The sequence below is a fragment of the Hyperoodon ampullatus genome (assembly GCF_949752795.1).
Source record: "Hyperoodon ampullatus genome assembly, chromosome: 18".
Lineage (NCBI taxonomy): Eukaryota > Metazoa > Chordata > Mammalia > Artiodactyla > Ziphiidae > Hyperoodon > Hyperoodon ampullatus.
The window spans coordinates 4,444,895-4,460,619 of record NC_136931.1 but is presented as its reverse complement, the minus strand read 5'-3'; the positions used below and the strand labels follow the sequence as shown (position 1 = coordinate 4,460,619).

General features: G+C 55.5%; 1 protein-coding gene across 2 annotated transcripts in view; it reads left to right on the top strand.

The window, feature by feature from the left end:
• Positions 1–1,273: 1,273 nt before the first annotated feature.
• Positions 1,274–15,725, top strand: part of CRISPLD2 (cysteine rich secretory protein LCCL domain containing 2) — a gene marked incomplete at both ends in the record, with an annotated part of 46,677 nt that continues 32,225 nt past the window's right edge. The window contains 5 exons of one of the 2 annotated variants that reach the window (XM_079723232.1): positions 1,274–1,513; positions 4,759–4,877; positions 7,641–7,773; positions 8,226–8,341; positions 12,150–12,250. In XM_079723232.1, coding sequence (XP_079579358.1) covers positions 1,274–1,513; positions 4,759–4,877; positions 7,641–7,773; positions 8,226–8,341; positions 12,150–12,250 — 709 coding nt within the window. Of the gene's footprint in view, positions 1,514–4,758; positions 4,878–7,640; positions 7,774–8,225; positions 8,342–12,149; positions 12,283–15,725 lie in introns of both variants that reach the window. The other variant, XM_079723231.1, reaches the window with a different exon arrangement.

Sequence of the window (15,725 nt, the reverse complement as noted above, 5' to 3'; positions counted from 1 at the left end):
ACAGCGGAAATTCACCTAATAAATTAACTTCGGACCGTGGAATTTTAAAATTCCTAAGTGTATTCCAAGGCTAAGGCAGCTTTTCCTAAGATGCTAACTAAGAAAGGTTAGTGAGCGGCGTTATTTGGGAAAAGGGCCTGTAGCCCAAAGGCAAGGAGGGATCATCAGGATCCTTGCTGGGTCATAAAGTGAGGGGTTCACCGCAGTCGGCACCAGGGGTCTCTCAGAGGGGTGAATCCCAACCAATGTGACCGCGAGGCCGTGCGCCACGGCCCCCAGCCCGGCACGTGTCAGGGTTAAGGTTCCAGAAATGCTCCTTGGGAAGTGCAGCTCCAAGATGGGCCTTGCAGGACCGGGAGTCCCAGCCACCATCTTCTGTCCCCTAGGCCCTAGTGATGCAGTTGTTGGGCACTAATAACCCATATGAACCACTAACTTAGCAGCCAACAGGGTGACACCCGGCAGTGCCTGTAACGGGCTCATTGTCAGAAGCTGCCTGAGGGAGGCTGCACGCCAGGCTGTTTAGGGGGTCTGCCAGGCAGGGATGGGATCCGAGTGGGTACACAGATACCCCTTGGAGGTCCTCTCTCTTTCTACTGTCACTTTCTTCAAGGAGCAAATCGGCAGAGTGCACGGCTGGGTCCCTGGCTGGGTCCTGGGAGATTGTGTTGTAGTGTGTGATGGTTACACGGGTGGTGCCCGGTGGAAGGGCCATGATAGGTGGGGCCTCATGCGGTGATGGGTCTGGGGATGCCTCACCGTCGCTTTGGGAACTGAGTCTTACTTCACAGGGACCAGGAAGTTTGCCACTCACGTTGGTTCACGGCACATCCTTTTGTGATGTGAAATGACTTTAGCAATCTCTTTTGGGGGCAGGAGATGGAACTTAATTCAGGCCGTAGACCCACCGCAGTCCTGAATGAGTCCAAATGCTGACTCAGAGTGAGAATAGAAGGCGCCATGAGAAGTTGAGTCCAGGAGAGACGGAGCCAGGATGTCCCATGTGTCATCGGGCAGCTTGCCTTGCTGGAGACCCTTGGCATGAATCCCAGCTCCACCACTTCCTGCCTGCGGGACCTTGGTGGTTTAGCTTCTGTGGCCTCAGTCTCCACATCTGCAAAGTGGGGAGAATGACATCCGATCCGGTCAGTGCCGTCGTGGGTTTGACACTGACCGACTTCTCCCGCCGCCCTCTGCTTCTTTTCAGAGCACGCAAGCACCTCAGGAGCCCAGGCCACCCTGTCATCCCAGCCCTTGCTGCCAGCGTGGAGTCATGAGCTGTGTCCTGAACGGCATTGTGCCCTTGGGGCTGGTGCTGCTGGTCTGTGGAACCCAGGGCTTTTTCCTGCCCAATGTCACACACCTAGAGAAGCTGCTCAGCAAATACCAGCAGGACAGACCCCACTCCCGGGTCCGGAGGGCCATCCCCAGGGCGGACAAGGAGGAGATCCTCATGCTTCACAACAAGCTGCGGGGCCAGGTGTCACCACCGGCCTCCAACATGGAGTACCTGGTGAGCGCTGGGGCACCACAGGGGCTGGCCCCATCAGTGGGGGGAGGGGTGGGGGATGGCAGGCTTGGGGACTCCTGGTGAGAGAGGGTTCCCTGCCTCTGTTCTGGATGCCCTACGCGATCAGCACAGGCTGCACCTCTCTGTAGCTCAGCCCGAGCTCCCCGGCCCTCTTGGAGGGGGAGGGGGAGGGGGAGAGTCAAGGGCCGGGCTTTGGTGAGTCCGACCCCAGCTCTGCTACGTCTTCACTGTGTGACCTTGACGTCTCCTTAGCCAATCTGAGCCTCAGCGCCTACTTTGGAAATCCCACCTCATGTGGCCCCCCGTGACCATCTAACGGCATATGTGTTGACTGCCTGGCACAGATGCTCAGCCCTGGGGCTGTGCTGTTACCCCTGTCCTTGTGCCACCCTTAGCTTCACCCCACCGTTTAGCTGCGCCTTCCGTCTGAGTAGCGAGGGGTGGCCGAGTCCATGAGTGATGGGGTGTCTGCTGGGGAGGAGGAGTGTAGAGAAGGGACAGTGGCGGGTCCCCCATGCGTCTGGAGAAGCCCCGCATTTCGGAGCAGAAGGAGCAGCCGGCTCCCCAGTGCACGTCCCCAGCTCTGCCCTCACTCATGTGTCTCCGTGTCCCATCCCCCCAGCCCTGTGAAACGGGCGCCGTGGTATCCCCCCACTTTATAGACTGGGAAACCGAGGCCCGAGGTCACACAGCTGTAGAGGCGGAGGCGAGTGCTGACCTGGGTCCGGCTGAGTCCAGGACCCGTGCTCGTGTCCCCTCTCCACGCTCAGTTTAACCTTCCCCCCTACCCCGACCCCACCAGCCTTTTCCATCCTCTCTTGATTATCGGGGCAGCCTCAGCCCTGGAGTGGGGGCGGGGGCCGTTTCACCTCCCATCTTGCCCTCTTCCGGCCCATTCTGCTTCATGGTATCTCAGGATTGGAGCTGGGATCTGGCTCCTTCGGTCTCAACAGCCCCCCTGTGGGGGAAGTAGAGCCTTTAGGGGTGTTGTTGAGGCCGCCTCTGAGCAGGGGGCCTCGGGGCGGGGCCGGCAGTCCGAGGCTCAGCACCATCCCCTCCCTCCCGGCATCCTCGGCCCGTCTCCACCCAGACAAGTGGCACTGATTTGAGAAAGTGTCTCAGAGTCATGGCTTCCTGCTCGGCCCTGCTTGCTGGGGCTTCGAGCCACAGTCCTTTGAAACAGGCTCAGCACCGAGAGGTGGATTTTAACACTCCAGAAGTTAAGATACCCCATTTTGAGGTTTTATGAGTGGACAGGCTCTGGAGCCAGCCTGCCTGGGGTTAGGTAGCTGCCACGTGCTAGCTGTGTGACTTCGGCAGATTACTTAGCCTCTCTGTGTTTATAATTTCTCACCAAGCACAATGGGGGACGACAAAAATACCTTTCTCACAGAGTTGTTTGGAGGAGTCAATGAGATAATGCATGATACTAAATAAATGTGAATTATACTGTTGCTATTATTTTAGTAACCATTATTTTAGTGGAATGGGACCAGCACTTGGTGGCAACATGCAGAGCAGGAAGATCCCCCTTGGAAGCTGGGTGACCTTAGGCAAGTTACTTAACCTCTCTTAACCTCAGAGGTGTTTGTTTGTTTGTTTGTTTATTTTATCTGCAACAATGGAGAGAGAAAACATACCTCCAGGGCTTGTTGGGAGAATTAAATAAGAAAATGGTGCTAATGTTCCCTGCAGCGGGCAAGTGTTCAGATGATGACTGCCCTGGCGGGTGCTTGAGAAAGTTAACTTCCTTAATATCCAGGTACCCTTGACGGAGAGCTACTTTGCTTCTCATCTGGGGGCTCCATGCCTCCTCTCGTTCAACCTTCCCCCAAATCCTATTCCAGGTACCATTAGCCCATTTAGAGATAGGGAAACAGAGGCTCAGAGAGGTGAAACCATTTGCTTGAAGTCACACAGCCAGCAAGAGGCGGAGCCTGGCACCACACCCAGGTTCACCTGACAAGAACAAGACCTAACAAGAGTACCTCACTGCCCCCGCCCGAAGGTGGGAGGTGCGAGCTCTTCTCAACAGGCCTGTCTCCCACTGACTGAGTGTGGCCCCTGGGGGTGTTGACCCCCTGTTTCAGGCCATGCTTGGGCACTGGAGAAAGATCCGAGGCAGAAGTGGTATAGGGTTTGGTGGGCGCTGAAGGTGGGGCATGTCGGCGAGAAACCCAGAATGTCCCCTGCAGCTGAAATGGGCTGTGACCCTGGGCCCCCCGAGGCGACTGCCCTGGGGCAGGACTTGCCCCTGGGTGTTGAGGAGTCGCAGTTATCTTGGCCAGAAGGAGACAGCGAGACAGGAGGAGGAGAGGGCAGTGGGCAGCTTCCATTCAGGGGTCCCACAGTTGGTTCAACCAGTCTCCTGTTCCTGTTCCTGGATGGTCCCGGGGCTCTGCCTGGATAGGCTTTCAGTGAGCAACTACTGCGTGCCAGGGCTGGGGCTTCCCAGAGCGAGGGACAGCCCCTGGCTGCCCATGAGCTGGAGCATCTTACCCAAGACTCTGGGAGGGGGCGGGACAGCCGCTGGCTCGCAGCTGGGAGGGCCGCTTGGCATCTGTTCCTCTGCAGAAGAGAAGTGACCCTACTTGCCTTGTTCACCGTGTTCTTTCTTGAGGAGTTATGTGTGCTCCCTGGGCCGGCTGGGAGGTAAGAGGGCTGCAGATTCTTTGGCCCAGACCCCTGACTCAGGGAGGGCTGTGCCGGAGGGGAGCAGGACTGGGCGAGTTGAAGGCATTTCTTGCTACCTAAAAAAATATATATATACATATATATAAAATGGTAAAATATACATAATATAAAACTTACCATTTCAGCCATTTTTAAATGCACTATTTAGTGGCATTAACTACATTCACACCACTGTGCAACCATCACCGCCATCACAGTCATTCATCTCCAGGATTTATTCATCCTCCCATTTCACAGATGAGGAGACTGAGGCTGAGAGAAGGGACTTGCCAGTGTCCCCAACAAGTTAGGGGCCGAGCAGGTTCTCTGAGGATCGGGGCTCCTCTAGGTTCTTTGATGACCGGCCGCTTCCCACCTCCCGAGCAAGGAACCCATCGGAGACATGCACGAGGTCCCTGTGTCTAGTGTCGCGGAAGCCAAAGCCCAGCCCTCGGGGTCTCCCAGGGCCTGAGCTGGGGGCGTCTCTGCAGTTTGGGTTCTTACACCCACCCCTGACCCTGACCTCCTGGTGCCCATTTCTCGTCCCCCTGCAGACCTGGGATGAAGAGCTGGAGAAGTCGGCGGTGGCCTGGGCCCAGGAGTGCATCTGGGAGCATGGGCCCCATAGCCTGCTGGTGTCCATCGGGCAGAACTTGGCCGTGCACTGGGGCAGGTAAGAGCCGCTGTGACCCCCTACTTGTGAGCAGGGGTCTCACTCATGCCGCCAAACCTTCAAGGCCTTGACAGTGTCTATTAAATGTCGCCCACGGACCTTCCCCCAGGTCAACCGGGCCACATTCCCGAGCACCGAAGCCAGCTGGCAGCCCCTCCTGGGCTGGGAGCTGTGGTTGCCTTAGAGGAAATGGACAAAATGTCTTCTGACCAGTTAAGACTCACTGACCATGTGCTGTGCACACGAGTCCTCCGAATGGGGGCCCGGGGGCCCAGGGTCTGCTTTCGTTGTGCCGCACTTATTGAAAAGTTGGCCTGGACTGGAAACAGCCCCTCAAAGTACAGGTCAGGGTTTGCTTGCCTTCAGCCGCCCATTTACTCTATTTCCAGCTCTTTAAGCGTGGAGTGTACTGGGGCCACGAGCAGCTGCATTTTCCTTTAGCCAGTGCCCTTCTGGGGAGGACCTGGGCAGGTGTCACCATGGGTCCAGGGGTGTGACTTCGTGGAACCACAGCAATCCAGCATTCTCCTCTGCTTTTTATGAAGTCAGTCTTGCGACAGCATTAAGAGAAAATGTCTAAAGGGAACCAAACCCATCGAGCCACTGCCCCGGTTCAGCAATTTGCGTGTTCCTGGGCTCCTGGGCTGCATCTGGCTGTGGGCCGGCATGTTTTCACGTAGTTGTAATCGTGGCCAGGACAGCTGTTAATTCTTTTTTTTTTTTTTTTTCCTTCTCATACGACATCAAACAATTTTCTGTTACATAGTTGTCAAGGTTATCGCCTCGTCAAGGCTGCCTGTGGGCCACGAAGTTGACAGACTGGAATTTAGCCATTCCATTCTTCTTTTTTTTAATTAATGAATTTATTTGTTTTGGGGGTTTTTTTGGCTGTGTTGGGTCTTCATTGCTGCGCGTGGACTTTCTCTAGTTGCGGTGAGCAGGGGCTACTCTTCGTTGCCGTGCACAGGCTACTCATTGCGGTCGCTTCTCTTGCTGTGGAGCGTGGGCTCTAGAGCGCAGGCTCAGTAGTTGTGGTGTGCGGGCTTAGTTGCTCCGCGGCAAATGAGATCTTCCCTGGCCAGGGATCGAACCCGTGTCCCCTGCATTGGCAGGAGGGTTCTTAACCACTGCGCCACCAGGGAAGCCCAAGCCATTGCATTCTTGTAGCTAGGTTGTTTTTTTTTTTTCTTTTCCCCCTTGGCTCATTTGAATGATTTCAGTAGGAAACCTCTGAGGGGTAGGACTGATGGGTCCCAGGGCACAGAGACTGTCCCCCTTCTGGATGAATATTGCCAACTCACTTTACAAAAGAGACCCTTTTCTGAAGGCCCCTCTACAGCCAACTGTTCTCTTTCCAAAACCACCCCAGCCTGGCTGTGAGGTTCCAGGGAAATAGACACACTGGTGACAGGTTCCCTGTGGCCCCAGAGCTCTGTTGCTGCGTGTGTCTCTTGCCCCGAGCTGGCCCCAGGAAGGGAGGCTGCTTCTCCAGCCGCGGCACTGACCGCCACCATTCCCTGGGTCCTGACAGTAATTGTTACAAGACTTCTAACCACCCGGGTCCCCACGGTGCCCTCAGAAGTCACCAGTCGCCACCACGTCTGTTCTCTTTATTGAAATCGCTTTGTTTACGCTTGCTGGTGACAGTGACTGGGGGTTCCAGTCTGGTTTATTTTCTTTCCCGGTGCCAACCTGGCAGACAGGGCTGAAGCGAGGGGGTGGTGGCCACCAGCAGTGGCTGGGGGCGTACTCCTCAGGGTTGGGGATGAGGGAGGGCTCAGGTGATAAAATCCCAAAGGGGAGCTTGGTACAAGGGTTTGCCCAGCTGACTGCAGGGCTCTGCACACCTGTGGGTTCCTGTGCCTTGAATGAGTTTTCTTCCTTGAGTCTGAGTCCTCGGGTCCCCAGGCAGCCAAGGAACGAAGCTGGTCATGACGTTACAGAAACGTGAGGCTGCTCTTTGGGGTGTGTGTGTGTGTGTGTGTGTGTGTGTGTGTGTGAGAGAGAGAGAGAGAGACAGGGACCTGTCTGCCCTGTCCGCCATAGCCAGCTGTTTCCCAACATCCTGATCCTCCCCTGCCACAGTTCAGTTATCTGGGCAGGATCTGTTCAGTTATCTACTGACTGTTTTTCTCTACATTGACTTTAAATGGACTTGCACCTTCAGTTTTTTTTTGTTTTTTTTTTTTGCGGTACGCAGGCCTCTCACTGTTGTGGCCTCTCCCATTGCGGAGCACAGGCTCCGGACGCACAGGCTCAGTGGCCATGGCTCACGGGCCCAGCCGCTCAGTGGCATGTGGGATCTTCCCGGACCGGGGCACGAACCCATGTCCCCTGCATCGGCAGGCGGACTCTCAACCACTGCGCCACCAGGGAAGCCCGCACCTTCAGTTTTGTCTTAAGCAGTAATATCTGTGAAATATGGGATTTGTCTTAAGCGGTAATAGCTGTGAAATATGGGATTCCCCAAACGTATGTGAAAATTAATACATAATTATTAACATAAAAAAGAACTCACCGGGAGCCAGGTTAAAGTTTCCCACACACACTGGTGGCTTGTAGGTCACCCAGGGACACTCCTGGAGCCCAGAGGAGGCCAATTTGGGTTTTAAGCACTTTTAACAGATGCTGGGTGGGATATGGGGCTGTTGGCCCAAAGAAGCGCCCCCTCCAGCTGCCCCATGGGTGGCAGTGCTGCCAGCGGGGGTCTCTGTCGTTGGATGCTTGGTGGCTGGCACGTAACAAGCTGATCTGCCCCTGCAGGTATCGCTCTCCTGGCTTCCACGTGCAGTCCTGGTATGACGAGGTGAAGGACTACACCTACCCCTACCCCCACGAGTGCAACCCCTGGTGTCCGGAGAGGTGCTCTGGGGCCATGTGCACCCACTACACACAGGTAAGGCTGAAGATCAGGTGTGACCTCAGCCTGGCACCCACAAGCACTGTCACTCACCTGGCCCTGTGGGACTGTTGCCCAGTCAGAAAACCTCTGCTCTATCATTGCCTTAATTTTTTCCTTTAATTCAGCGCCACTCAAAGCATAGCTGGTGGGCCAGGCTGTTTGTGGCCAGTTCACAAATATGGAAACTGAGAGTAAGCACTAGAAACTTCTATGGCAGCTTTACATTGCTGGGGAATTTTCCTTGTGTGTTTTTTTGTTCTTTTTTTTGTTTGTTTGCTTTTGTTTTAAAGAAATGTGTGGATCTTTAATGGGTTAGGGGAAGAATCTGGTCCTTCACCTCTTCACCACACACCCCTTTAGTGCCAGCACCTTATGGATCCAGACCAGATTATGTCACCCTGGTCATTTGTCCCTTGAGCTCAGATGTATGGATGTCATCTTTTCAGATAGTTTGGGCCACAACCACCAAGATTGGCTGTGCTGTGAACACCTGCCAGAGGATGAATGTCTGGGGAGATGTTTGGGAGAATGCGGTCTACCTCGTCTGCAATTACTCTCCAAAGTAAGAACAAGTGACATCGTTTTATGGGTTGGGGTGTGTTTGCCTGCTATGGAAGACCCAACTAAAACCGGCTTCAGTGGTAAAATCTCTTTATTATTTCACCTAACAAGGCATCTAGAGTTTGGTGCATCTAGGTTAGCTTACTAGCTCAGCATGTCAATGAGAACTTTCTGTCTTCTTGCTGTATTGTCCTCTCCTCGTGGTCCCAAGATGGCCGTAGAGCACCAGGCATCACATCTTCCCAACAGGAGGGAAGAGGAGGGTAGAAAAGGCCTGTCTCCTTAGGCTTTTCTCACCCCTGGCCCACTTTCTCCTTATGTCATTGGCCAGAACTAGACCACTCATGGACAAGGGGGAACAAGACTGCCCCAGTTGGCTTTGACCAATGAAATTGCCCCAGTTGGCTTTGCAAGTCCTCCCCTGGGGCTACTTGAATAAGTCAGAAGCAGGAGTAGTTGGCTGGGCAACCAGTGGGGTCTGTCATAGAGATTCTTTTTCTCTGAAAATACGCAGCAGATAGCACTCTAAAAAATGGGTATTCATGCGAGTCCTAGTTTTTGCATCTTTATATTTCCCCTTCCAGAAGGGACCTCATCACACCTTTAGGTCATAGTCCCTCTTCCTCTTGACAGCATCCCGATGTCATCAACGTATCACTTATCCCTTTACTCATTCACCTCCGTTGCTCATCAGACAAGTATGTGCTGATTCTCAGAGACTGGCTCACCCAGTTTACAGCCTATGGTTTGCACACTGGCCACTGGGCTGGCCGCCATCCTAGCACTGGGCCCTGCACGCAGTGTGCCCTTGAGGCATGTTTTCTCCATCACTGCATGAAACAGGAATGACCTCATTTACTGGGTTGGATCAGGAGTGGCCGTGAGGAGGTAGCATGAAGAGGGAATCGCTGAGGTTGGGAGGAAAATAGAAACTCTCTGTAAACCACCTGGCATGCCTGTGGTGATGGTGTCTCAAGCAGCCCACAGGGATGAGGGCAGGGGGGTTACGTCACCCATGGGAGGGTCCTGAGCCCCATGGAAGAGCAGTAAGGTGGTCCCCATGGTGGAGCTCCTTGCAGAGGGGCAGGTGGGGAGGGAGGAATCATTTGATTTAAGTCTTTATATTAAAAAATACACCAGAAGATCCAACCAGAAATACCATTCTTCCCTTATTTAGTCTTTACCGCTTTCTTGAAAAAATAATAACTTCTGTACAGTAAAGTACACTAATCCTAAGAGCACAGCTGGATAAATTTTCACACATACAGACGTGTATTAGTCAGCTCAGGCTGCTGTAACACAATACCGCAGATCGGGTGGCTTGAGCAATGCACATTTATTTCTCACAGCTCTGGAGGCTGGAAGTCCAGGTCAGGGTCCAGCAGGGTCAGTTTCTAGTGAGGAGTCTCTTTCTGGCTCACGGACGGCCATGTTCTCCCTGTGTCTCCACATGGCGTTTCCTCAGTGTGTGCTGGGGGTTGGCGGGAGGGAGAGGGAGGGGGAATTGAGCTCTCTGTCTCCTCTTATAAGGACACTAATCCTATCAGAGTCCCACCCTTGTGACCCTTTAACCTTAATCACCTCCTCCGAGGCCCCGTCTCCAAATGCAGCCACGTTGGGGGGTTAGGGTTTCATCATACGAATTGGGGGGGTGGGCACACACGTTCAGTCCATGCATATGTATATGCATTATGTATGCATTATGTATACCTGTGTAACTAGCACCCAGGTCAAGGGAGGGAGTATTTCCAGGGCCCCAGGCTGGAAGGGGGGGGCTCCCTCATGCCCCCCAGAGTGGCTGACATTCTGACACCCCTCCCCATCGGTCAGTCTGTCTGGTTCGGACCCTCCTGTGAATGGACAGATATGCCCTCTTGTGCCTGCCGTCTGCCTCTCAACACCGTGTCTGGGAGATTCGTCCGTGGTGTTGTGTGTTTGGTGGGCAGTTTTTTTCAGATGTCTTTGTGGTTTTCCATGATGTCCACAGCCTCTTTCTTCAAGAGTCCGAGCCCCCGGCCGTGCAGGGGGCAGTGGCTGAGAGGGTGGGCCCTGGGGTGGTGTCTGGGCTCAGGTCTCTTTGGGAGGGGGTGGGGTGGGGTGGTCTTGCACCTTGACGGCCTCATGGATGGGGGGAGGGTGCTCACTTCCTGGGGCTGTTGGGAGCGGGGAGGTTGCCCGTCTACAGGACGCCTAGCACCCAGCCCGCATCCACGACCGGTAACCCGGAGAGTTACTGCTCCAGCTGTGTGGGAGACTTGGTTTGTTGCTGAGGAAATGTGGAACCTACCTGTGCTGGTGAACTTGGCTGGGGGAGGGGAGGAGCCTGTCTGGGAGGCCCGGAGGGTCTGCAGAAACCTACTGAGCCCCACCCGGTGACAGGGCAGGTGCTGGGGTACCCTGGGTCCGCCTGGTGATGGTCCATTTGGGAGGGTCATCCCCAAGCCCCCCGTGAGCCCCTAGCCAGCCTGCACATGGGGCAGAGGTGCTCAGCGGAGCAGGGTCTGCAGCCTGGTGGGGGATGTTATTTTGCCATCCGTGGGTGCAGATTATAACAGTACCCCCAGCACCCCTCCCACCATCCCCAGGCCCGATGCCCACGTGGCCCTGGGTGATGCCGTTCCGCTATTTTGAGCCGTCCGGGGCCAAACAGAGCGTGTGTTTTCTGCAGTTGTCTCCCGGCCATCACTCTCAGGACCCCTCCTTAGCCACCCTGGACAGCCGTCAGAAACGTCACCCAATGAGGATGTTGATTTAGCAGATGCTCAGAGAGCATGTTGCCGTCACCAGGGGCCGGCCCCAGTCGGAGGCATCCACACAGTCGCCCCCTTCATCTCATGACCACCCCACTACAGAGGAGGGGGCAGAGGCTCAGGGTCGAGGGGCATTGGCTGGGGTCACCCGGCTGGCAGGGCCAGGTCCAGCCCCGGGAGTCTGCTCATCACCACTCGGCCATGCTTGGCCCAGGCTCGGGGCCGCGAATCTCTTTCCTGAGTGGACAGACAGGTGACGGGGCACCCATGAAGGAAGTTTCTAGAACAAATCACGGAGACTGGCTCCCAATCACTCACCTCTCCGGCTTGTGCTGCTAAAGGCCCAGGTGCTGGGAGAAGGACTTGGGAATTCCACTCACCACCTGCAACCCGGCCCCTGGAGAAATCCCACTGACCGGCCTCTGGTTTTCCTGCCCTGGGAACTTCAAAGGCAGGCGGATGGCACCTGTAATGCCCAGAGGGACCTTGGTCCCAGCCCCGAGAGCAGAGTGTGGTCAAAGGCTCTGAGCCCCACGGCCTGGGTTCAAATCCCAGCCCTTCCACTCCCTCATTGTGTGACCTTGGGCAAGTCCCTTAACCTCTCTGAGCCTCAGTTTCCTCTTCTGAAAAAGGATTGAACTCCAGCACGTCCCTCCTGGGGTGTTGGAAGGATGGAGTGAGCAGGTAGGTATGTGGTAAACACGAGGCACTCCCTGGAACAGGCTGACCTTTACTCATTTGAGAAATGGCTTCAGAGGATCCCAGCAGCTTCCAGTGCAGAGGCATCGGGGCTGGGACTGGGGGTGGCTGACAGCATTCAGAGTTGTGTGAGGCCACAGGACAAAGGTGCAGGGAGAAGGATGCTTCTCCCAACTGGGATTCTTCTGGAATTCTCTAGACTCTGTACACAGGAGGGGCTCAGGGCAGGTGCCTTTCCCTCTTCACACCTTCCTTCCTCCCTGACCGTGTCTGGGATCCCGAGAGGCTCCAGAAGGGAGAGAGAAGCCCCCCGGGCCCTGGCGTGGCGGCCCCCTGACGGTGTTTCTGGTCTGTCCTCAGGGGGAACTGGATCGGAGAAGCCCCCTACAGAACTGGCCGGCCCTGCTCCGAGTGCCCGCCCAGTTACGGAGGCAGCTGCAGGAACAACTTGTGTTACCGAGGTAGGAAACGACTTCAAAGCCCTTTGGAACGGGTGTCCCCTCCAGTCCCTGAGTCACAGAGTGGCTGACGTGAAACGGGGAAGTTGGACAATTTGGGGGGAAATTGGTCCCTCCTGCCCTCACCCTCGGCCCTCCCCTCCTCCCCCCACTATCTCTGGGCTCAGGGTTCAGCCCCAGCTCCCCGGGGATACGGCTGCCCCTGGGACATCCCCCCAGTGGGCGTCTCCCGTGGGAGGCATCCCTGCCCTCTTGGTGCTCAGAGTTTGGTATAAAACAGACAGCAAACAAGGAATTTAAAACAGCCACGTGATTGATGGTCCAGGCGAGCTGCAGGCTGGGCAGGGGCCGCCCCCGTGGGTTGTCAGAGCCCCTCCTGCCCGTCCTTGTCCCCCGCCGGCCACCCAGCCGCGTGTGCAGCTCGTCCGGCCCTTACTCGTCCGAAACCTCTGTTTCCCCTACCCCACAGCGCAGGCCAAGCCGGAGCTCTCAAAGGCCGTGTTTTCCGGCGATGCCAGCATTTGCTTATTGCCTGCTGCTCAGAATGTTCCCACGTTCCCCGCTCCTGTGAATAATGCACATTTTTCGTGCCTCAAGTGCTCCTGGCATTTGGGACTGTTTCCTCCGGCTCCGTCCCAGAAGGAGGAGAGCCTGCCAAGGAGCTGACCGTGTCTTTGAGGTTGAGATGTGTTTTTTTTCCCGTGGCTCCATCAACAGGTCTCGTGATGGCTGAGAGGGGTCTTTCAGGAGAGGTGGGATTGGTGCGGGGGAGACGCAGGATCAGTCCAGTGGGCTCCGGGGTGAAGAGTGGGGCTCCCAGACCCTCCCAGGCCTGCTGTTCGCTACCGATTCTGCCCACTGCAGGACGGGCGTGGGGATCTTGCAGGTGGGGAGAAGCAAGGATCTGACAGTCCAGTCCGTGCTGGTCCCCTGGGTCGTGAGTTATATGCGGGTGGCTGAGCCTCCGGGGGAAACTCAGGGGGCTCAACCCAAAGTCTGGACATGAGGCTTCTGGTTCTGGCTCTCCATGATTGGAGGCTGTTTGCTCAAACCAGCTGATCACTCTGCCCATCAGCAAAATGGGTATGATAACTCCAGCCTTCCATGACGTATCTCAGGCTCAGATGAGAGAGCCGGTGCATTTAGTGTGAATGTACTGAGCGCCTGCTGTGTGCCAGGACGTTGCTAGGTGACAGGGATGGGGATGACCGTGGGGACCCGACAGTCACGGTCCTGCCCTCGGGAACATGAGGTCCAGCGGGGCCACTGCCCCGAGGAGTGACACGCATCTTTCAGGGGAAGTAACAGATGCCTCAGGGCTTAATAGCAGGAGTATCCACCATCAGCCAGGTCAGGGAAGGCTTCCCAAGCAGGCGGCTATTGAGGAAGAGGACGTGGCCTAGTAATGAGAGAAGGGAAGGGTGTTTCTGGCAGGCAGAACAGCATGTGCAAAGGCCTGGAAGATGAGGCATCGTGGTCACGAGACTGTGAGGCAGAGGGGCCCACAGGGATGTGCAGGTCCCGGCAGTGCCTGCCACGCAGCAGGGGCTCTGTAAGCATTTGTTAGATGGAGTTTCTCCTGCCCTCCCACCCCCTCTCAGGCAACACCTCTTCACTGTCTTCGAGAGGGAGGTGCCCACACCTGTCCTTAGTGAAATATTCCCAGATAGCCCAGCTCCGATTCCTGGATTCGTGGGACAAGCGTGGGTTTTAGAGTGCGACACAGCTGCCTGAGGAATATCAACCCTACATGTTCCAGCGGTGAGGACCTGAGCAGGGCATTTCATCTCTCTGAGCCTCAGTCTTCCTGTGTGAAAATGGGGTGATGTGTCAGCCCCTGGGGGTCGTAGGAGGGCTGAGAAGAATGCAGGCTGACACTCCAGGCATATCAGGTCGCAAATCCCCATTCAGGCAGGTCCTGTGGCTGCTGTCCAGTCACCCAGAGGGGCAAATCCCCCCATCAGATCCTGAGTGCTCATTTGGGGACCGTGAGGGAGGGATGCCCACTGGGGCTCCCCCTTGGCTCTCACATTGGGAGGGGGCTCCGTGTGCGCACAAGGCAGGCTGTCAGGGGGCAGGGCAGGCAGAGCGGGGCGTCTCTGCGTTCCTGGACGTGTGTGCTCAGGCACACTGCTTGCCTTCTTTGAGCCTTGGTTTCCCCATCTGTAAGCGTGATGACATCGCTCTCCCGCAGATGATTTGCTGGGAGGATGCAACAAGGAGGATGTGAGTTGCTAGGACAGCAGCCTGCACATAGTCAGTGCTTTATGAACACAGCTCATTACTTCCTTGGAGAGGTGGGAGTGGGGAGGTATGACTGCGCTTATCACCTGGCATGGGGTTCTTCCTCACCTGGGAGGTACCTGGAGCCCTCTCCCAGCCTGGGGGCCCCATCCATCTCAGGATCCTGGCAGACCCCTTCTCTTCTCGGGAAACACAGCTCTGGTGTCACACCTCCTCCAGGGAGACTTCCCTGAGTCCACAGACAGGCAGCCCACCTGCTTCTGTGTTCTTACCGCACCCAGACTCTCCTTGAACTTGATTCACCTGCAGTTGCAACTGCTGGTTCACTCCCGGGCCTCCAGGGCCACGTAGCAGGTGTGTTCTGCATGTTGTCTGAATAAACAGACCCCCGATATCCACAGAGGGTCATTTTCAAAGAACAAATGCACACAAAGATAGCCTAGATGCTGGTTAACCCACCCAATGAAGCCTCCTGGACTTGTTTCTTTATTTTTGGTGGAAAATGCCCAACTTCGCTTGGCGGGCATCCCGATTTTCTTAGCTAACCATGCAGAAAGTCTCTTCTAAAGCAGCTTATCTGCATAAGCTACTTAATAAGCGTTTATTGAGGTGTGCCTGGCAAGGCCTTGACCTATAATGGAGATGGAACAGGGATAAGGATAGACCGTAAGAGAAGATTCCATCCCTCCAGCCTTTCCCTGTGTGGCGATGAAGGGCGTGGACTTTGGGGAAAGGTGATTCGACTCTCAGCTGTGTGAGCTTGGGCAGGTCACATAGCCTCTCTGAGCCTCGGTTTTCCCGTCTGTGAAATGGGGCTGCTCACGCCTCCCAGGGCAACCAGAGGATGAGGTGAGAGCTTGACATTAGTTATGAGCTTCGTCCCCACTTATGGAACCAGGTGGGAGTCTGCAGAATGATGGAGCAATGCTGTGTGCCTTGGGACCCCTGGTCCGGAGCTGGACGGTGCACAGGGTAACCTTGCAGCCAACTTGGGCATGGAATTTCCCCAGGCCTATGCTGGTCCACACAGGGTATCTTAATTAGGATGTGATCAAATACAGCCCGTCCTCTGGGTAAGCATTCCACTTTTCATGTGTGTGTCTGAGGGTGAGGACCGTCTACCCATTTTCTTAAATAGTGAGCCCTCAAATGCTTTAGACTGCTTTACCCAACTATATTTGGCTAAATAAAGCCACGATTATGAGGTATAAAAATCCTAAAGGCCAGTGGAAGA